General features: G+C 39.7%; 2 protein-coding genes across 3 annotated transcripts in view; one reads left to right on the top strand and one right to left on the bottom strand.

Annotated features, from left to right (window-relative positions):
• GPR89A (G protein-coupled receptor 89A) overlaps positions 1-22,846 on the bottom strand; it is a 327,321-nt gene that overhangs the window by 154,733 nt on the left and 149,742 nt on the right. The gene's annotated exons all lie outside the window — the stretch shown is intronic.
• RNF115 (ring finger protein 115) overlaps positions 1-22,846 on the top strand; it is a 64,272-nt gene that overhangs the window by 20,510 nt on the left and 20,916 nt on the right. For both annotated transcript variants that reach the window (XM_007528666.3, XM_060202010.1), the window contains exons 2-3: positions 1,999-2,057; positions 7,301-7,373. In XM_007528666.3, the coding sequence (XP_007528728.1) occupies positions 1,999-2,057; positions 7,301-7,373 (132 nt within the window). The remainder of the gene's footprint in view (positions 1-1,998; positions 2,058-7,300; positions 7,374-22,846) is intronic.

Genomic DNA, 22,846 nt, shown 5'->3' with positions numbered 1-22,846 from the left:
TTAACATTTTTTTTAATAAATGAAAAAGATAGGAGGAGAGGGAAAGAACCAGATATCACCCTGGTACATGTGCTGCTGGGTCTTGAACTCAGGACCTCACGCTTGAGAGTTCAGTGCTTTATCCACTGAGCTATCTCCCAGACCACCATATTAACATTTTAATACTTACATCTTTTCTACAGGAATCAAGGCCTTCTATATATATATAATATTATCACTGAATTGTTTCTGGCCATTTTTGTTTGTTTGTTTTTTGTTTTTCCTAGACCATTGCTCAGCTCTGGCTTTTAGTGGGGACTAAACCTGGGACTTAAGAGCCTCACACATGAAACCCCCCCACCCCCAATTTTTATGCTATCTCCAAACATTTTTTAAGTTAAACAAACTAGAAAATTCTAGGCAATTGACTAGAATTAAAGTTTAATTCTCTAAAATCAGTCTCACATTCAGTTAAACTTTTTATCTATTTATAAATAAAAGAAAACAAAAATTGCCTCTAGGGTCATCACTGGGGCTTGGTGCCTGTTCCTGGTGGCCATTTTTTCTTTTTTGAACAGGTCAGGAAGAAATTGAGAAGGGCAGGGGAGATAGAGAGGCAAAGAGACCTTCTTCTTCTAGCGTTTGCCCTTCTTCCGTAGCCAGTCAACAACGTCAGGTTGAGCCTGATGTAAAGTTTCGAGACCTCCTTTGAGTCTGGAGAGGTGGCAGTCGTTGACTATGTGGGTCATAGTCTGTCTGGAGCCGCAGGGGCAGTTCGGGTCGTCTCTGGCTCCCCAGTGATGGAACAAAGAGACCTGTAGCCCTGCTTCACTCTTCATAAAGCTTCCCCCCTGCAGCTGGGGAGCAGGGGCTTGAACCCTGTGTCCTGTGTTCTTTACTGGGTATACTCTTAGCTAGGTGCTGGTGAGAGAGGAAATGACAGAGCTTCTGCTCTCTGGGTGGGTGTGGTACAAATGGAGTTGATAGATTTTATTTAAAACAATGATTATGTTTCTGAAGGAAAGGGAAGCTGATTTTAATGGAATTTTTAATGTAAAAATATTATGATAAGAGAGCAGTTGGGAAAGGAGGGCAGGAGAGACCAGAACACTGTTCAGTTCTGGCATAAGGTGGTGCTGGAGATTGAATGGAGGGTCCTGGGACCTCAGGCATTAAGCTGTGTACTCTAACATACTGAACTCCCCAGCCCTAGAATTGCTTTATTAGTAATCTGAATGATGATTTCTATTGTATGCCTGATGTTATTGTCTCATTTGCTAATCAGAATAAATTGGTAATAAAAAATAGGTCAGAGAAAGAACAAATAGCAAGTGATATTTTTCATCCATAGGATATAAAGAAACAAAGCAAGTGAGCAGAGTGTAAAGAAAAACAAATCCTGAGGCTCTGGTGTCTACCTGAGGTTACACTGACATTAACAAAGGGAGAAGCAGTGGACTGTGGAGGAGGGATGTTGCTGTTGGGGGAAATGATACACAATTTCTAAAGACATATAGAGTGTCATAAACCAGTACTGCCTCTAGTGGGAAAAAAAGATTATGAAATTTAATTGTAACCTTGTCTGAAATTTGATTTATGCTGTGATCAATTTAGACACCTGCCTGTACATTGTGTAAAATAGCTGTTTCTATACCCATAAGTACTGTAATCGTCTGCTGTTGACATAATTGTCTGTTGGAGCCTTTTCATTAGATTTGAAGAGAAAATTATGTAATGAATTCATCCCAGTTAAAAAAACAAACAAACAAACAAATCAACCCAAATTAAAAAGAAAGAAACATTTGACATTCTTCACCCTCTTGGCTCTCATTGGATAAAGTCATTCTGCAAGCATCTTAGGGAATTCTCTGTGTGCCAGAATGTAAAGGTGAACAGCCATCCTGGGAGTCAGCATGTATGTAGAAACATTTCTCAGTATCAGCTTGTGCAGTGCATATTATCTTGTAGCTACTTACTTAACGGTCTAATCCCCCCTCCTTTTTTTTTTTTTTTTTACAGGAATATATTTGTCCTAGATGTGAATCAGGCTTTATTGAAGAAGTGACAGATGATTCCAGGTATTGTATAATCTTGTGAATCAATCAGGCATTTTGTTATCAAAGTATATTCCCTAAGCATTGACTGAGTGGAAAGAGAAATGTATATATTTAAGATTTTACTTACTTACTAATGAGAAAAATAGGAGGAGAGAAAGAACCAAACATCACTCTGGTACATGTTTCTGGGGATTGAACTCAGGACCTTATGCTTGAGAGCTCAGTGCTTTGCACCACCTCCCGGACCACAGGGGGTTATATTTTACAACTGACTTCTACTGACAGAGAGAATTCTAGAGCAATCAAGGGAGGAAAGAAAAAGAAAAAGAAAAGGTGAAGAACAATGGGAAAGTAGAGAAGCTAAGTGATGAGATTTCATTGTGTGTAGCATTCCTTGAAAACCTCTGCATTCTTTTTCTTTTTTTAAATATTTATTTATTCCCTTTTGTTGCCCTTGTTGTTTTATTGTTGTAATTATTATTGTTGTCTTTGTTGTTGGATAGGACAGAGAGAAATGGAGAGGGGAGGGGGAAGACAGAGAGAGGGAGAGAAAGATAGACACCTGCAGACCTGTTTCACCGCTTGTGAAGCGACACCCCTGCAGGTGGGGAGCCAGGGCTTGAACCAGGATCCTTATGCGGATCCTTGTGCTTAGCGCCGCCTGCGCTTAACCCACTGCGCTTACAGCCCGACTCCCAAAAACCTCTGCATTCTAACAGAGTAAATCTGGTAAGTTTTCCTTTATTTTCTGAGATTTTGGGAGTTTGTTAGGTAACTGGTTGGTTTTTAGTGACTACTCTGTTATCTGAAGGTAAATTGCTGTTAAAAACCATTTTGATGAACTGGGGGGTGACTTCTGACAAAGATAGCTAACAAGGCTAGGGCCCGTCTTAGCCTTTGGGGAGGCCATGAGTTCCTTATTTTTACTAGGATTACTGTAGTCACACTTATAACATCTGACCACTAATATTAAAACTTGGGTTTGTAATGCTCTTTCATCTTAAAAAATGTATAGAAGAACTACAAAAATGGAAACAATTTCTTAGTATATGTGCTGCTGAAGTGAGCAGAGGAACAATTTCTTAAAGTTATTATGTATTACTTATTGGTTAATAGATAAAGTTATATAAACCTAGTAAAAGGCTAGCATTGATAGAATGGTTTTATTTTCATTTTTGGCTAAACATTGGCACATTTGTTTTTATGTGGCTATTTTGACTATCTGGTTGGACAATTGAAATACTGACTATAATCTGAAGCTTCTTTTGTTCTTGGAGTGACTTTTGGATGTTTTAATGACAGTAAATACTTTCTTTACTGTTGCTGTTGGCAGAATTTAAAGTTGAAGGTCCCTTCCACAACAAGAAAAACTACACATTTTACAATATGTACTGTGAGTTTAACTTTATTAATGATTGATGATTATTTGTACAAATGAGCTGGAGCTTCTGAGTAGTAGTGTATGGCATGTTACAAAGACTTAAATGTTGATGTCACTTTGGCTATTTGAATAACATAGCACCAACTCTAAATTGGTAAACTAATTTGACAGCAGAATCAATAATTTTGTGTGGATGGCATACTAACTTGGAATAGTGTTTTATTTGTGCTATTATAGCTGCATCAAATACTTATTTCAGCCACTCATGCTTTGCATGTAACAATAAAGGGCATAATGGTTGTTGGGGGACAACTAGTGAACATACTTTCTTTTTTTCTATTGTTATTTATTTATTTATTTTTCCTTTTGTTGCCCTTGTTTTTTATTGTTGTAGTTATTGATGTCATCATTGTTGCATAGGACAGAGAGAAATGGAGAGAGGAGGGGAATACAGAGAGGGGAGAGAAAGACAGACACCTGCAGACCTGCTTCACCCATCGCCTGTGAAGCGACTCCCTTGCAGGGAGCCGGGGGCTTGAACTGGGATCCTTAGCTGGTCCTTGTGCTTCACGCCACGTGCGCTTGCCCCACTGCTCTATCACCCGCTTCCCAGTGAACTTATTTTCATCTGAGTTTTAAAAACTAGGTTTTTTTTTTTTATATTTATTTATTGATTCCCTTTTGTTGCCCTTGTTTTAATGTTGTAGTTATTGTTGTTGTTGTTATTAATGTCATCGTTGTTGGATAGGACAGACAGAAATGGAGAAAGGAGGGGAAGATAGAGGGGGAGAGAAAGATAGACACCTGCAGACCTGCTTCTCTACCTGTGAAGAGACCCCCCCCCCTTAAAACTAGTTTTGATATCTTTAGGCATGTATCGAAACTGTAGTCACAAATGAAGAAAAACAGTGATTAACTGCAGCAGAGTGCTCTCTGTTCTGTGAATCCTACACTTACTTGACTTAACAGTTCTTATTTATTTTTTTAAATTATTTTTTATTTTTTTCTTTCTAATTTTTATTAGATAGGATAGAGAGAAATTGAGAGGGGGTGGGGAAATAGAGAGAGGGAGAGAAAGATAGACACCCACAGACCTGCTTCACCGCTTATGAAGCAGACCCCTGCAGATGGAGAGCCCGGGGCTTGGACCTGGGTCCTTGCTCTTGGTAATATGTACACTTAGTCTGGTGTATCACCACCCAGCCCCAACCTAATAGTTTTTAGTTTGTATCTTTTGTAGGTCAAAGATTGCCATGTAAAGGTAGTAAATGTTCTTTGTTGTTGTTATTGTTGTTGTTGTTGTTGTCATTGGGTTTCACTACTGTGGGTGGGCATTTTCAGATAAAAGGAGACAGAAGGAGAGGGGGACAGATTCCGTAGCACCAAAGCTTCCTCCAGGGCAGTGAGAGCCAGGCTAGAACATGGGTCACATGCAAGGTAGAGTAGGCATTCTATCCAGGGTAGTTGCCTTTCTGACCCAAGTAGTGCTCAACTGTAAAGATTATGCCCCAGTGTTCAAGGAAGTCTTAGAATCTGTGTCTTAGACACAGCATGGTATTTCACTCTGTAAAGTTCACAAGCATTTCCAATTCCAGAAACCATGCAGTAAAGGCAAGAAAAAGCTCTGCCTAGGCTTGAACAATACAGCCATTCAGTATTTTTTCAACAGTATGTGTCAGTTCAAGTTATTATTTATTTATTTATTTATTTATAATTTTTTATTATTTATTTTATTTATTTATTCCCTTTTGTTGCCCTTGTTTTATTGTTGTAGTTATTATTGTTGTTGTCGTTGTTGGATAGGACAGAGAGAAATGGAGAGAGGAGGGGAAGACAGAGAGGAGGAGAGAAAGACAGACACCTGCAGACCTGCTTCACCGCCTGTGAAGTGACTCCCCTGCAGGTGGGGAGCCGGGGTTCGAACCGGGATCCTTACGCGGGTCCTTGTGCTTTGAGCCACCGGCGCTTAACCCGCTGCGCTACAGCCCGACTCCCAAGTTATTATTTATTTAACATAGGTGTGTATTGGTTGGGGGGACTTGTTCTACATTTTATAAAAAAAGATTTTTAACTTCTGAAACAAGTGCAGGTATCAAATGATTTCTAATCAGATAGGAGAAAATAGGATTAGCTTTGTTTTTTCTATTTTGGTTTCAGACTAACCAGGATGTGTGTTTGTTTTCTCCATGAACTCAGCAGAATGCCTGACTGGTATTGTAATTCTGAAAATGCAAGCTATTAGCCATAGCTTATGGACTTTCTAACCATTGGGGTGAATGTTTGTGTGCTTACGTGTGTCTTTTTATCTGAAAGTGTTATTCTGCTGTTCTTTGTGATTCATTCTAGCCCCATTCCCTGATGTGTTCATCAGTTTCCTCTTTACAAGTATCAGTCTGGGAGTGGGTTGTTTTTTATTGTCTACACTTCTGTTATGAACTCAGCCTCTTAACATTTTTATTTATCAGTATAAGATATAACATTGCAGGTGTTATATCTTTAAAAGTAACATGAGCTGTAGAATGCTAGCCACATGAACACTCTACATAGTAAATTCTTGGTTTTGCTAAATCCAGTCTTTATCCAGTCTTTATAAATTCATATATATGAATTTATATTCATAAGAATGGAGGGAAAGAGATGGAGATGAATGAGACAGACCCTAAGTGCTTACAATACAATGTAGAAGTTAAAATCCAAGTCAGAATGCAGAGTGGTTTAGAGGGTCTAATTGGGCTAGTGAGTTCAGAAAAGACTTAGAGAAGGTAGCACTTGACATGGACTCTGAAAGACAGGCAGAGTAATGAAAGACCAGGATACACTACCAGAAGAAGCAAAATATACTATATATATATTTCTAAATATACTATCAGACCCCTTATATTGCTCCTTTTAATAGTTTCCAAGAAATATTAATCAGTTTAGCTTTAAATTCTTTGTACATCTGGCAGTAACAAGTTTTTCTAGTGAACCCAAATTTGAAAAAGATGCGTGGGCGGGGCATAGCATAATACTTATGCAAAGAGACTCTCATGCTTGAGTCTCCTAAGTCTCAGGTTCACCCCACACCACCATAAACCAGAGCTGAGCAGTGCCCTGATGAACAAACAAAAATGTTTTGTTTTTTTTTCTAGGTCAGATTTGAATTGTGTTACTGGTTTATGTGCCCCGCTTCTCTATAATTTAGGCCCCCTCTGCCGAATTTTTTTACTTGATTAATCTTTGGTTTTGCAGTTTGTTATTTTTATTTATTATTATTATTATCTTGCCTCCAGGGTTATCACTGGGGCTCGGTGTCAGCACTACAGATCCACTCTCCTGATGGCCATTTTTCCCATTTTTGTTGCCCTTGTTATTGCAGTGTTGTTGGATGGGACAGAGAGAAATCGAGAGAGGAGCGGAAGACACAAAGGGGGAGAAAAAGATAGACACCTGCAGACCTGCTGTTCACCACTTGCTAAGCAAGCCCCTTGCAGTGGGGAGCTGGGGGCTCGAACTGGGATCCTCTTCCACTGCACTACCGCCTGGCCCCTAGTCTGTTATATTTTTCATAGATTAATCCACTTGCCAGATCTTTTTTTTTTTAAGATTTATTTACTTATTAATGAGAAGAGGGAGGGAGAGAATGAATATCATATCATCACTGGTATATGTGATGTTGGTGAACAAACTCTGGACCTCATGCTTGAGGTTCCAACACTTTACCCATTGCACCATTTTCCAGACCACTACAGGCTAGTTCTTTATAATTTGTTTTGTATGTATCATGTTGAGGTGTGTTATTTTTCCTTATTGGGTTTTGTTCTTGTACTACTCTATATATAGCCTCCTGGAGGGAGGCTATTTCCTAGGAATAGAATCACCACTCACTCCTTTTTCTCATCAGTTTTTTAGGTGGTGGTGGTCGTGGTGGTGGTGGTAACCGGATAGACAACGGCACATCAGCACATTTTGAGGAGGTAAGTTTTCCCGTGACTATAGGGATTCTTTAGCTAGTGGGTGAGAGTCAGAATCCTGAGATTTTCCCCTTCTCAGTACAGCATCAGAATTATATTGGTGAGAGTATTCCTTAAAATGATTTATGTTTTTAATAGCTGGAGTTTCGGCATGTTTCTTTTGGCAAATCCTTGGTTAGGAGTGGCTAGTAGTCTCAGATCGTGTTATTTTACACTTGATGATATTTTTTTTTTTTTTAAAGAGGTTTTTTATTTATTCATGAGAAAGATAGGAGGAGAGAAAGAACCAGACATCACTCTGGTACATGTGCTGCTGGGGATCGAACTCAGGACCTTATGGTTGAGAATCCAATGCTTTATCCAGTGCGCCACCTCCCGGACCACTTGATAATATCTTTAATTCTGTTTGCCTCTTGTTTATTATGCATATTGCATGAGAATAAAACTCTTATATTGGTTTTGAAGTAACAGTGTTGTAGACTCTGCCAGGTCAGGTCAGGAGAAGCTGATCTATGAATGAGGCAAAGTGTTCAACTGTATACAGAGGTACCTACTGGTTTCTAGAGATTACCTTCAGTGAGAATGGTAGTTCAGGATAACTAGTTAGGGGGCCAGAAGAAGTATAAAATATATACTTGTCTTCCAGTTCTTAAAATCGAACTTATCACTGATTTCCAGTTCTTAATGTTTTATTTATTTCATTTTATTTTAATGAAAGAGATACAGAGAGAAAGATAAGACGAGAAAGGACAGACAGACAGACATGAGAGAGATAGACCAGAGCACTGCTCAGCTCTGGTTTATGGTGGTGCTGGGGATTGAAAGTGGGACCGCAAAGCTTCCCACATGCAAGTCTTACATAACCATTATGCTATTCCCCAGCCCTCCAGTTCTTCATATAGTAAATACCCATTTTGGGGGGTGGGTTGGGAAGAAACTTAACTATGATTTGAAAACAAGAGTCTACATCCTTGAATCCCACTTTTCTATTAAATTCAGAGTTTTCTATTTTACTTTGTTCAATGACTTAAAATCACCTAAGTTAGTTTCTATTCTAAACATTTTTGGTATTTTACATGTATAGTTCAGTGTTTCTTTAATTGTTCAGAGATTATGGCATATAAGGGACAGTAGTAGCTCATCCAACAAAAAACTGCTGGTTTGCTTTTGCTTCTATTGCTGTATAACTTAATTGGTGTTGTTAAGTTAAAAAAAGAAATTAAATCATGACAACAGAATACCTTTGTGTTTCAAAATTATATTAACCTTAATTTGTGTGCAAATTAATACTGTTTTAGGAGAATGTTTGAAAAGTGGTGTTCAAGAAGAAACCTATACAACTCTAGGCTTCTATCTCTTATCCTCTGAAAATGATCTTAACTTGTAAGTTTGGGGTATATGTTCCTGTAGCACCCAGTATCTCTTCTCTTCTCTCTCTTCCTCTCCCCCCTCCCTCGCCATCTATCAACAACAATAATAACAGTAGAGCCATGTAGGCATTGAACTCTAGTGATAACACTGGTGGTGGAAAGAAAATACCTGTAATCCCTTAGAACTTTTCTGTTGTTAGACTTGTAGTCATGAAAACTTAAGGAAATGTTTGGCTAATCCTTTTTAACAAAAGATACTTTCTTTTTTTTTAAGTTTTTTTTAATATTTATTTCCTTTTGTTGCCCTTATAGTTTTATTGTTGTAGCTATTATTGTTGTTGTTATTGATGTCGTCGTTGTTGGATAGGACAGAGAGAAATGGAGAGAGGAGGGGAAGACAGAGAGAGGGAGAGAAAGACACCTGCAGACCTGCTTCACCACCTGTGAAGCGACTCCCCTGCAGGTGGGGAGCAGGAGGCTCGAACTGGGACCCTTCTGGTGGTCCTTGCACTTTGTGCCACATGCGCTTAACCCACTGCGCTACTGCCCAACTCCCAAAGATACTTTCTTTTACTTAAAATCAGTGAGTCTTCTGCACTTACACTATTGTTTTTTTTGGTTGACCCTGAGCTACCTAGTACATGGATTTATTCAGTGTGATTCAAGATGGGTCCTATCTTTGAACTGTCATTTGTATTTTCTCATTTTGATGGGATGAAAAAATATTTAAAATAAATTTTGCTTGCCAAGCCTGGAAGCTTGTCTGACTTCAGTATGCTTTTCTTCTTGCCTGTACTACTTCTCAGAACAGATTGTCACTTAGTGATTATATGTAGGAGAGACGTCATCTAATTTCCCTTAAGTGCCAGTTCTCTTTTGGGAAGTGGAAATAACATTAGTCTGTCAGTTTTATAGCAATGACTCACCAGAAGGAGATGCGTTATGAAGTAAAGTAAATACATATGTGGTCAGTTTCCTAACTTTAGTAATGCTAAACCTGACACTGATGGCATGAGCTCTCCTTCAGGTGTTAAAATAATCTGCTGAGTCATAACTGATGACTTCATGTTCTCTGGGGTTTGAATGAGGACCAGGCTATTCCCAGTTTCCCTTCTAGAATTCCCTTGATATCATGTCTGAATACTTCAGTTTTCTCTCTTACTTTTAAATGATACTTCACATTTTAAAAAGTAGAATAGGGGCCGAGTGGTGACGCACCTGGTTAATTGCACATGTTAAAAAAAAAGTAGAGGAATAAATCTAAGTTGCCAAGAATTGAAAAAATAACAATAAGCTAAGGTAGGGATGTGTGTGTGTGTTTCTTTTCTTTGCCTCCAGAGTTATCACTGGGGCTCAGTGCCTGTACCATGAATCCACTGCTCCTGACAGCCATCCATTTTTCCCCCATTGTTGCTGTTATTGTTTGATAGGACAGAGAGAAATGAGAGAGGAGGGGAAGACAGAGGGAGAAAAAGACAGACACCTGCAGACCTGCTTCACCATGGGAGCTTGAGCTGGGATCCTCGCAAGGTCCTCATGCTTAGCACCATGTGCACTCAACCCAGTGCGCTACCGCTGGCCCAGCCTTCGTGTGTGTTTTCTAAGCAGAGCGCCACTCAGCTCTGATTATTTGTGGTGGTACTGGAGACTGAATTTGGGGCTTTTTGCCTGGGAATTCTCTGCACAACTGCTGAGCTATCTCCCCCTAACATTTTTTAAAAATTATTTTTAAAGTTTTATGTATTTATTTATTTTTTTCTTTTTCAAATTTTTATTTATTTATTTATTTTATTTATTCCCTTTGTTGCCCTTGTTGTTTTTATTATTGTAGTTATTATTGTTGTTGTCGTTGTTGGATAGGACAGAGAGAAATGGAGAGAGGAGGGGAAGACAGAGAGGGGGAGAGAAAGACAGACACCTGCAGACCTGCTTCACCGCCTGTGAAGGGACTCCCCTGCAGGTGGGGAGCCAGGGTTCGAACCGGGATCCTTATGCCAATCCTTGTGCTTTGCGCCACCTGCGCTTAACCCGCTGTGCTACAGCCCGACTCCCAGTTTTATGTATTTATTAACAAGAAAGATAGGAACATAGAAAGAACCAGATATCACTCTGGTACATGTGCTGCCAGGGATTGAGTTCAGGACTCAAGCTTTAAGTCTAATGTTTTATCCACTACACCACCTCCTGGACCACTTATCTTTATTTTTTATTGTTTAGACAGTCAGAAATCGAGAGGGAAGGAGGATATAGAGAGGATGAGAGACACTTGCAACACTGCTTCACCACTCGCAAAGCTTTCCCCCTGCAGGTAGGGACCAGGGGCTCAAAGCTGGATCCTTGTGCATTGAAACGTGCTCAACCACTTGTGCCACCACCCTACTCCAACATGTTTATATTGATTTTTTTTTTTTCCTCCTCCAGGGTTATTGCTGGGCTCGGTGCCTGCACCATGAATCCACTGCTCCTGGAGGCCATTTTTTCCCCCTTTTGTTGCCCTTGTTGTAGCTTCATTGTGGTTATTATTATTGCCCTTGTTGACACAATTCGTTGTTGGATAGGACAGAGAGAAATGGAGAGAGGAGGGGAAGACAGAGAAGGGGAGAGAAAGATAGACACCTGCAGACCTGCTTCACCGCCTGTGAAGCGACTCCCCTGCAGGTGGGGAGCCGGGGGCTCGAACCGGGATCCTTACGCCGGTCCCTGCGCTTTGCGCCACATGCGCTTAACCCACTGCGCCACCGCCCGACCCCCGTATTGAATGTTTTTTATATACACCACTGTCCTAGAAGTAGAAGGAAAAAACAAATATCTTGGTTGCCATGACTAACTTAGACATTAGTTGATAACCAAGTGTGAAACAGCTATGAAACAAGAAGGTGTATAAAAAGTATAATAGGGGGAGTTGGGCGGTAGCACAGTGGGTTAAGCGCACATGATGCGAAGCACAAGGACCGGCATAAGGATCCTGGTTCGAGCCCCCGGCTCCCCACTTGCAGGGGAGTTGCTTCACAGACGGTGAAGCAGGTCTGCAGGTGTCTATCTTTCTCTCTCCCTCTCTGTCTTCCCCTCCTCTCTCTATTCCTCTCTGTCCTAACAATGATGACAACAATAACAATAAGAAGCAACAAGGGCAACAAAAGGGAAAAATAAATAAATATTAAAAAAGTATAATAAACACATTGTCAGGTCTAATAAGTATAGTAGCAGAGAGAGATTAGGGTGGGCTGCATCTTTACTCTTCTTAGGAAGAGAAGTCATATGACATAGCAGTATGCCTGGAATAAGACAATGCTCAAACTCTGGGTCAACCTATGTGACCTGCACATTATTATTTTGACTCTGTGCCTCTTTATTCTTATCTGTGAATTGGGGGAAAACAATAATATCTGCCTCATCAGGTTGTTCGTAGGATCGAAACGGGTTAATACACACAAGGGGCATAGGCCAGTATCCTACCATAGAGTATAGATGCTTAATATAATATCTAGCCAATATTAAGACTTCATGGAGAAAGTAAAATAAATATTCAAGAACTGGGACTTCAGAGAATAGGTAGAGTTTACATAAGCAAACAGTGAGAAAAACTACCTCATGGCAATATTCTTAAACTATGTAAGATTTTATCCCCATCATTCTTTCCTTTTTTTTTTTTTTATTTTTGCCTCCAGGGTTATTGCTCCTGGAGGCCATTTTTTCCCCTTTGTTGCCCTTGTTGTTTTATCGTTGTGGTTATTATTGTTGTTGTTGTTATTAATGTCGTTGTTGGATAGGACAGAGAGAAATCTAGAGAGGAGGGGAAGACAGCGAAGGGGAGAAAAAGAGAGACACCTTCAGACCTCCTTCACCACTTGTGAAGTGACCCCCCCTGCAGGTGGGGAGCTGGGGCGGGCCTCGAACCGGGATCCTTAGGCCGGTCCTTGCGCTTCGTGCCACGTGCACTTAACCCGCTGTGCTACTGCCCGACCCCCATCCCCATGTTTCTAAAGAGACAAATTATACATAGAAGCCCTCGTTGTTTTTCTTTTTTTCTTTCAAGATTTTTATTTATTAAATTTATTTATTTATTTATTTTGGCTAGAAACAAAAATTGAGAGGGAAGGGGGGGATAGATTGACACCTGCAGCTCTGCTTCATTGCTTATAAAGCTTTCCCCTAACAGGTGATGTCCACAGGTTTGAACCTGGTTTATTTTTCTTTTTAGAAATTTCTTTTTTTCTTTCCTTTTATTTATTATTGTCTCTAAGGTTATTGCTGGGGTTAGGTGCCTGCAGTATAAATCCATTGCTCCTGGTAGCCATTTTTTCCATTTTTATTGTTGGTGGATAGGACAGAGAGGAGGGGGAGAGAGAGAGATACCTGCAGACCTGGTTTACCGCTTGTGAAGCAACCCTTCTACGGATGGGGACCCAGGAGCTTAAACCAGGATCCTTGCACTTTGTACTATGTGCGCTTAACCCGGTGTGCCACCACCCAACTCCTTTTAGAGATTTCTTTATTTGTGAGGGAGAGGGAAACATACCAGGGCACCATCTTAGAGTGTGTGGTGCCGGGGACGGCATTCAGAACTCCTTTGCCACTATTTTTCTTTTCTATATCTTATTTGATAATGTCAACAAAGCCTAAGCTTGATTTTGTTTTATTTCCTTTCTGCTGGTGCTTCTTATACACTGAAGAGATTCCAGTTCTTATCTGTGGTTTCACTTTACATGTTTTCAGTTAATTGTGGTCTGAAAGTATACAGTAAGATGAATGAAAAACCACATTCACATATGTTGCTATAATTGGCTTATTTTGCTACTAGTTTTTTAAATCTTGTGCCTAACTAAATGAAATTAATAATAAATCAAACTCTGTAATTGATCTTCATTATAGGGAAAAGCAGTGTCTGCCAGATTTAGTATATCTGTGGTTTCAGGCATTTTTAGGGAGTCTTGGAACTTATTTTGCACAGATAAGACTGGGGAGATACTGTCTTTTTTTTTTTTTAAACATTTATAGTTCTAGATGGCACATATGTAATTATGAATACTATAATGGTAGATATATTAGAAGAGTTTTAGTCCAAGTAAATTTTTGTATTAACTACTACATACTAACGAATTACACCACTGGAGCTCACCAAGTACATTTTCTAATAAAATCACATTGCTCTTTCTTTCTGTCTTGATCCATCTGTCTTCACCTCTCTCCCTCTTCTTCCCTCTGTCCCTCCTCCTACCCCTCTGTTTTTCTATTTTCAGGAGCACTGCTAAACCCCAACTTTCGGTGGTGCTGGGGGTTGAACATGGGACCCATTGTGCCTCAAGCATGAAAGTCTTTCTGCATAGCCATTATGGTATCTCCCCCATACAGTTTTATCTTAAAGTGGATATGAGTTGGGGAGGTGAGTGGATGAGGATGGAGTGAGGGTAGGAATAAAGTTGCCAGGCATCTGGCTGTAGCACAGCGGGTTAAGTGCACATGGCGTGAAGTGCAAGGACCGGCGTAAGGATCCTGGTTCGAGCCCCTGGCTTCCCACCCGCAGGAGAGTCACTTCACAAGTGATGAAGCAGGTCTGCAGGTGTCTTTCTTTTCCCCTCTCTGTCTTCCCTTCGTCTCTCCATTTCTCTCTGTCCTATCAAACAACGATGACATCAACAACAATAATAACTACAACAACAATAAAAAAAACAAGGGCAACAAAAGGGAAAATGAATAATAATAAAATTTTTTTAAAAAAAATTGCCAGTTAAATGGTACCTGTTTTTGAGAAATGTGTGAGGGTCACAGAGAGTGAGTCTTAAGTTGCTAGTTGTCTGTGGAGAGAGAGAGAGAGCTCTGCTAGTCTGATGTCCCTAATGACCTGGGGAATTGAGTCCACGACTACCTGAGGGTTTCATTGATTACTTGAAAGCTTCTGACCATGACCTTGATGCCAGTGAGACATATGATCTTAGAGTCTTAGTTTACCAAGTAGATCACTTTAGTGCAACAGTGGCTGTAACTTCTGCCTCAGATTAACAGAAAACAAGACAGATGAATGTCTGGATAAATAAGACTACCATACCAGGTATTAAAAAAAGCAGAGTTCCTGAATAGTCTGGTTCATATATATCTATATTTTCACTGCTTCATTTTTTAAAATTTAATAATAGTTTTGTTTATTCTGCAGGTAACTTTAGTCTACAGACCTGTTCTTAGAAGTATAGTTTTTCACCTCAGAATGTCCTATTCCCACCAGAATATCCCATTTCCATCAAATCACCAATATCCCTCCACTAAAGATCTGATAAAATTCATTTATTTATTGCCACTAGGGCTTTACTGGGCTTTTGTACCTGCATGATTTCACTGTTCCCGGCAGACTCTTGTTTTTTCCTCCTGAGAGAGAGAGAGAGAGAGAGAGAGAGAGATGTCTGTGCTGGGTTTCCATGTATGTTGTAGTGTGGTGGCAGCAAAAGAAAGTAACATCTGCTAGTCTGTTGTCATCTTGGCCAGAAGTCTAAAAAATTAATCAGCAAGGCATATGAAATAGCTTATTTGGACAGTGCATTACTTTGCCATGTACCTGACATAGGTTCTAGCCTGGCCTCCACGGCACTGAAGGAAACTTAAGTACTATGATCTCTTTACATGCTCTCTGACTGTGTGTCTCTCTTTAGAAAACAGCAAAACTGCAGTCACAGCAGGAAGAGGAGGAGCAGGAGCCACTGCCACCTGTGCCCCATCCTCCCTGGCAGCTCTGGATTACCTGCCTTTATCCACATACTCCAGATTGAGCCCACTCAGCCACTAGCTCCATCACTGTGTAAACCCTACAGCTCCCCTACGTGGCCCATTTATAGGAATTAGCAAGCAGATTCTAAAATTCATATGAGTAGGAAGACCAGTATTATCTGCCATTAAGATTATTTCAGTAGGGAGTCGGGTGGTAGCACAGCGGGTTAAGCGCACGTGGTGCAAAGCGCAAGGACCAGTGTAAGAATCCAGTGTAAGAATCCCAGTTTGAGACCCCGCCTCCCCACCTGCAGGGGAGTTGCTTCACAGGCGATGAAGCAGGTGTGCAGATGTCTGTCTTTCTCTCCCCCCTCTGTCTTTCCCTCCTCTCTCCATTTCTCTCTGTCCTATCCAACAACATCAATAACAAAAACAGTGGTAACTACAACAATAAAGCAACAAGGACAACAAAAGGGAATAAATAAATATTTAAAAAAAATATTACTTCAGTAATCAAGACATCAGTCAACCTAATATAAGACCTAAAATATAAAACTGAAAATAGGGAATCTTTGTAGTCTTGGGTTAGGCAAAGATTTCTTTGACACCATGACCCTTGGAAAAAAAATGATCATCATCAGAATTAAATTCTTACGCTCTTGAGAATGAAGACAAGTATAGATTGAGAGAAAATATTTGTAAGTTATACATTATAATTTGCAAATTATAATGGATATTTGCAGTGAGATAATGTAAAGAACTCTTAAAACATAAATTGTGGGGACCTGGGACATGTGTGCAACAGGTTAAGCACACATGTTACAAAGCACAAGGACCAGCATAAGGATCCCAGTTTGAGCCCCTAATAACAATGACAACAAGGGTAATAACAAGGGCAACATGTGGTCCGGGAGGTGGCGCAGTGGTAAAGCTTTGGACTCTCAAGCATGATGTCCTGAGTTCGATCCCCGGCAGCACATGTACCAGAGTGATGTCTGGTTCTTTCTCTCTCCTCCTATCTTTATCATAAATAAAATAAAATATTAAAAAAATAATAAGGGCAACACAATGGGAAAAATGGCCTCCAGGAGCAGGCACCAAGCCCCAGCGATAACCCTGGAGGCAAAACAAAATAAAACAAAAAAACATAAATTGTAGGAAGTGTCGAGACTTGAGCAATTTACCAAAATGATGCAAAAGACTAAAAATCCATGTAAAAACTGCTCAGTGTCATTATAAACTAGAGAAATGGAAATTACAAGTATAAAGACTGTACTCTGATTTCTCTTCAGATCACATCAGTCTTTTGCCTTTTTAAAAGACTGCTAGTGCAGCCATTAGGGCTGAAACTGGAATGTAAAAATAGTACAGCCTCTTTGGAAAATAGCTTAACTGCCTTCCCTCCTTCCCCCCTTCTCCACCCCTCCTCCTTCCCCTATCCTCCCTTCTCCTTTCTCCCTTCCCCTCCCCTTGCTCTCTCCTCCCTTCCCCCTCCCTCTCACTCCCCTTTACCTCCCTTTCTCCTTCCACCTCCCTTCCCCCTCCCTCCTCCTCCCCTTCCTTCCCTCTCCTTCCCTTTTCCCTCCCTCCATTTATTGGATAGAGACAGTCATAAATTGAGAGGGAAAGGAGAGATGGAGAGGAAGAAAGACAGAGAGACACCTGCAGCACTACTTTACCACTCGCAAAGCATCCACCTGCAGGTGCGGACCAAGGGCTCGAACCTGGGTCCTTGTACGTGTGTCACCTGTGCACTAGGTGTGCCACCACCTAGCCTCCCTTCAATTTCTTTATTCCTGGAAAATGTTTATTGATTAATTGATTGATTGATTGATTGATTATCAATAGAAGATGGAGACAGTGAGAGATAAGGAGAAATACCATAGCATTGCTCCACTGCTTGTAAAGCCTCCCTGTACAGATGCTCCTGTGGTGGCTGGGGTCTTGATGTTTGCATATGGTATAGTGTTCACTCTACCTGGTAAACCATCTCCTAGACCCCTAGAGTAGCTGCTTTAAAAAAAGTGGGATATTTGGAGATACGGTTCATTTTCAGAACTTCACTACTCTAGGCTGACTCCCCAAGCCTCCTCCAGATAGAAGCAGAGAGAGAGAGAGAAAGATAGGCAGACACCATAACACTAAAGTTTCCTTTAGTTCGGTGGGGTTGGGATTGAAGTTGTGTTGCACATAGAGCAAAGCATTGCATTATGTAAGTGAGCTTGTTTTTGCCCCAGACATGAGTATATAATTTTATTTATTGGATAGAAGCAGAAATTGAAAGAGGGAAGGGAGAGAGAAACACCTGCAGCACTGTTTCACCACTCACGAGGCTTTCCCATTGCAGGTGGAAACTGGGGGCCTTACTGGGTCCTTGTGCACTGTAATGTGTGCTCTCAAATGAGTATGCCACCTCCTTGCCTTCTAGAATTTTCTTTTTACTTATTAATGAGGTAGGGAGCACAAGAACATTGCTTTGGCATATGCTGTGCAGGATATTTAGCTCTGGGCCTCATACTAAAGGGTGTAGCATATCACCTACTGGGCAGCTGCTAGTTGCTTTTTTAAAGAGAAAAAATATACCTATAATATGACCCAGCAATTTGATTCCTAAGCATGTACATGAGAGAAAAGAAAAACAGATATCCCTACACATATATGTATATATAGGTTCATAACAACTTTACTTGTAATGGCCTCAAAGTTGGCCTCAAAGTTGGAGAAAGCCCAAATATTTATCAGTGAGTGGATCAACAAATGGTAGTATATCTCTGTGGAATATTATATACCAATGTAAGGAAATAAGCCATTGGCACTTTTGAAAATGTAGGTGAATTTCAAAATTTGTAAATAAAAGAAACCAGAGAAAGTACATACAATGAAATTCCTTTTACATGAAATTCTAGAAAATTAAAAATTTGAAAAATACAAAGCATAGAGAGATCAGTAGTTGCATGGGCAACGAGACAGGAAGAATTGCTAACACCAGGAAACATCTGGAAGTGATGGGTATGTTCCTTATCTTTTACCATATTTTTCAAAATTGTATATTTAAGGTTAATAATTTTAAAATTACTCAATTCACTTATCTGTAGACTTTTAATAATTTTGATAAATAATTCTTTTAGTATTAAATTTACTCTCAAGCATAAAATTCAGTGGTTTTAGTGTGTCTATAGCATTTTACAGCCGTCACTGCTGTTGAATGTTAGAAGCTTCATTATCTTGGAAGAACCAAATTCTATACCCCTTTTAGTCACTATTTATTTATTTACATGAGAAAGAGAGGGGAGAGAAAGAGAACCAGAGAATTACTAAGGCAATTTCAGTGGTAGGGACTGAAACCCAGGATGTATGCAAAATCCAAAGCTGTAATCACTGTGCCACCTCTGAGCCACAGTAATCATTTTATTGCTTGCAGTCCCTTAGACAATTAGTCTGTCTGCTTATTTATCTTACTGGAGCACTGCTCAGCTCTGGCTTCTGGTGGTGCTGAAGATCAAACCTTGAGACTTTGGTGCCTCAAGCATGAGAGGTTTTTTGTTTGTTTGTTTTGCATAACCATTATTTATCTCCCCAGCCAAATCAGCTTCCCCCCCTCTTTTTTTAAATTTTTCAGCTATTTTTTTTTTTTAATGGATTTGTCTGTTGAGAGTATTTGTCTGAAATGGAATTATATAACATGACCTTTCACAACTGACTTCTTCCATTTACTATAACTGTCGCATATCTCATTCATTTTCCAAACAGCATGGCAATCCTTCACTCCATTTATCAGTTGATGAACTGGTTTTCACTCTTGGTCATAATCCCAAGAGAACTGAAAGTATGCCCATGAAAAAATTTGTACACAGATCTTCATAGCAGCTAAAAAGTGTCATTCATAGAATGTCATGACTTGTAACAGTTTTCATGGACATGCTTTCAGTTCTCTTGGGATTATGACCAAGAGTGAAAATGCTTCACTATATGGTAATTAAATTTTTGAGGAACAGACCAGAAGTGCTTACTGACCATGGCTGGTTTATAATAAGTTCTGCTAATTGGAAAATATTGCTCATCCTGTCTTTTTTTAACACTGAAATATATAAATATTTCTGCTCATATTTTCAGAAGTGATATCTTTTTACCTTGACTCAATAACATTTAAAAATAATCAAAGGAGAAATTTGTCAAATTAGCAGTCTGTTTGATTCTTTTGGATGTTTACCAAAACTTTGTAATAGTGTTCCCTATTTTTACTTATGTAAGCCATGTCCTGAATACCCAGTTATGGTGTGTGAGCTCTATTCTTCTCTTAACTTGGAGTCTGCTCAGAGGCAAATGACCTGAAGCTATTCTTATCCTTGAGTGTTGATCGGATGTAAGTTTGTGTGGTGTGCTTCTTTATGCTGTGTCCCATGGTTAGGGCATGTGTATTTTTGCACAGATACATTGCCTGCTTTGTTACTAGTTGTTTGATACTTGGTTTTTTTTTTTTTTTTAATATATAAAAAAATACTTTGCATTGTAGACCAGTTTTCAGACTAGATATCTGTTAAGGGCTCTGAAGGTATTGTAGTGATTCAAGTGTTTGACTTATAAACATGAGGCTACAAGGTTGAGCCCTGGTATCACATGTGCCAAAGTCATGCTCTAGTTTTCATTTTTTCTTCTACCTAGACTTATTTAGTTATTTAATATATTTTTTAATTTATTTTTTACTACCAAGGTTATCATTGGGGCTTGGTGCCTGCACTATGGATCTACCACTCCCAGCAGCCACCTCACACACACACATACACATGCACTCCTATTTTATTTGATAGGCCAGATGGAAATTGAGAGAGAGAGAGAGGGGCAGACAGACAGACAGACATACTTACAGACCTGCTTCCAGCTGGTGAAGCATCCCCCCTTGTCTGCATGTGGGGAGCAGGAACTTGAACCTGGGTAGTGTGTGTGCTCATCCAGGCAAGCTACTGTCTAGCCTCCCTTTCTTAAAAAAGAATGTATTCAGTTAAAAGTTGCTGGCTGCCACTAGAAAACATGAAATATATCTGGTAAGTGACAAATGACAGATACAATGAAATAGAGAAATATTATTGATCTGCTTAGTATGCATATGTTTTACTCTGCAGATTGATAAGCAATGTTCACAGAAGGGAACTTTTTTTTGAATATTTTATTTTCTGCTATATGCTAACAGCTCCCAGAAATTATTTGTTGAAATAAGACAAGTATTATTGAATAGATAGACTTATGTATGTGTGTGTGTGTGTGTGTGTATATATATATATATATATATATATATATATATATATATATAAATAAAATACAACCCAGTCTGTATATGTACACACATATAGATGTGTAAGAGGTTGAAATTATTTATACCAAATTAGTACTGAATTGGGGAGAAGAGCTAGGAGTAGGTAATGATCACGACTAAGTGAATGGAGTCTGTATTGTACTTAATAATCTATTACCTTTATTTATTTAATCAGAACAGTGATCAGCTCTGGCTTATGGTGGTACCTCAGGCCTGAAAGTTTTTTACATAACCACTATGCTATCTAAAATGCTTTTTAAATTTATTTTTAAAATATTTATTTATTCCCTTTTATTGCCCTTGTTTTATTGTTGTAGTTATCATTGTTGTTGTTATTGATGTCATCGTTGTTGGATAGGACAGAGAGAAGTGGAGAGAGGAGGAGGAGGAGATACAGATACCTGCAGACCTGCTTTACCACTTGTGAAGCGACTCCCCTGCAGGTAGGGAGCTGAGGGCTGGAACTGGGATCCTTATGCCAGTCCTTGCACATTGTGCCACATGCGCTTAACCCACTGTGCTGCTGTCCAACTCCTGCTTTTTTATTTTTAATTCATTTTTTTTTCTTTAATGAGAGAGATGCAGTTAGCAAGGCATGGGAGAGGGAGGAGAGGGAGGGAGCAGGTCAGAGCACTGTTTAGCTCTGGCTTATGGTTCTAAGCTGGGGATTGATTGAACCTGGGACAATGGAGCTTCAGATGTGAAAATTTTTTGTGTAACCATTATGCTGTCTCCCTGACCCCTTTCTCTCCCCACCCTTCTCATTTTAATTTGTGATTTATAATCGTAGTTTCTTTTCTCTTATTTTGCCACTAGGGGTTTTACTGGGGCTTTGTGCCTACAAGATTCTTTTGCTTCTGGCAGATTTTTTTTTTTTTTTTTTTTGAGAAGTTAGTTTATGAACTCACTGGAAAATAAAACTTTAAAATTTGAAGTCTTTCCTATAAACTACCAGAAATCAAAACAAAGTAAACAACAACAACAACAACAAATTTCCAGTAATCTTAGCTGTAATTAATGAACAGTTTAGTTCTGGCTTAGTTTTTTTTTTTTTTTTAAGAAGGCACACTAATATCAGAGATAGGCTTAAGTGACAGTAATAGCATTTCCAATACTGCACTAGTGTGACTGGACCACAAGAACCAGTGGGTTGCGAAGATGTCTTTAACAGTACAAATAGGGTAGTTTTAGATTGCTTTCAATGTTGTAAGGCCTGACGGTTCAAAAGAACTAGACTCAAGGACCTACACAAGGATCCTGGTTCCAGCACCTGAAGGGGTATCATAAGCAGTGAAGTGCAGGTCAGACTTTTTTTTTTTTTTTTTTTTTACCAGAGCACTGCTCAGCTCTGGTTTATGGTGGTGCAGGGGATTGAACCTGGGACTTTGGAGCCTCAGGCATGGGAGTCTGTTTGCATAACCACTATACTATGTACCCCTGCCCCCCCTTTTTTAAAGATAGAGAATAAACAATAGGAGAGAGAGAAGGAGAGACACCACAATACTGCTCCACTGCTTGTGAAGCTTTCCCCCTGTGCAGGTGTTCCCATGTGGTGACCAGGGGCCCGAACCCAGATCTTCAGTCATGACAGTACAGTGCACTTCACCGGCTGAGCTATGTCCTGACTCCTACATTTTCATTTTCTAATACTATATTTATTATGTATTTTATTTAGCTAAAAGGAAGTATCTTCTTTTTTAATATTTTTTAATTTTTTTATTATTATCTTTATTTATTAGATACAGACAGCCAGAAATCAAGAGGGAAGGGGATGATAGGGAGGGAGAGAGACATAGAGACACCTGCAGCACTGCTTCACCGCTTGCAAAGCATTTCCCCTGCAGGTGGGTACGGGGAGCTTGAACCTGGGTCCTTGCACATTGTAGCAAGTGCACTCAACCAGGTGAGCCACCACCCAGCCCCTGGAAGTATCTTCTTATATCAAGAAACAGTTTGTAAGCTGGGTAGGAAAAGAGCAAAAAATAAAGTTGATGATAAAGTAATCTTGAGAATTGATTCTACAAGTTATTGAGTGGTAGGTAGATTAAGACTAGAATGGGGGTCTGTCTGCCTCAGAGTCCATGTGCAGAGCCACTAAG

This window comes from Erinaceus europaeus, chromosome 11, assembly GCF_950295315.1.
Source record: "Erinaceus europaeus chromosome 11, mEriEur2.1, whole genome shotgun sequence".
NCBI classification, from domain to species: Eukaryota; Metazoa; Chordata; class Mammalia; order Eulipotyphla; family Erinaceidae; genus Erinaceus; species Erinaceus europaeus.
This window is presented reverse-complemented; position numbering and strand designations above follow the sequence as displayed.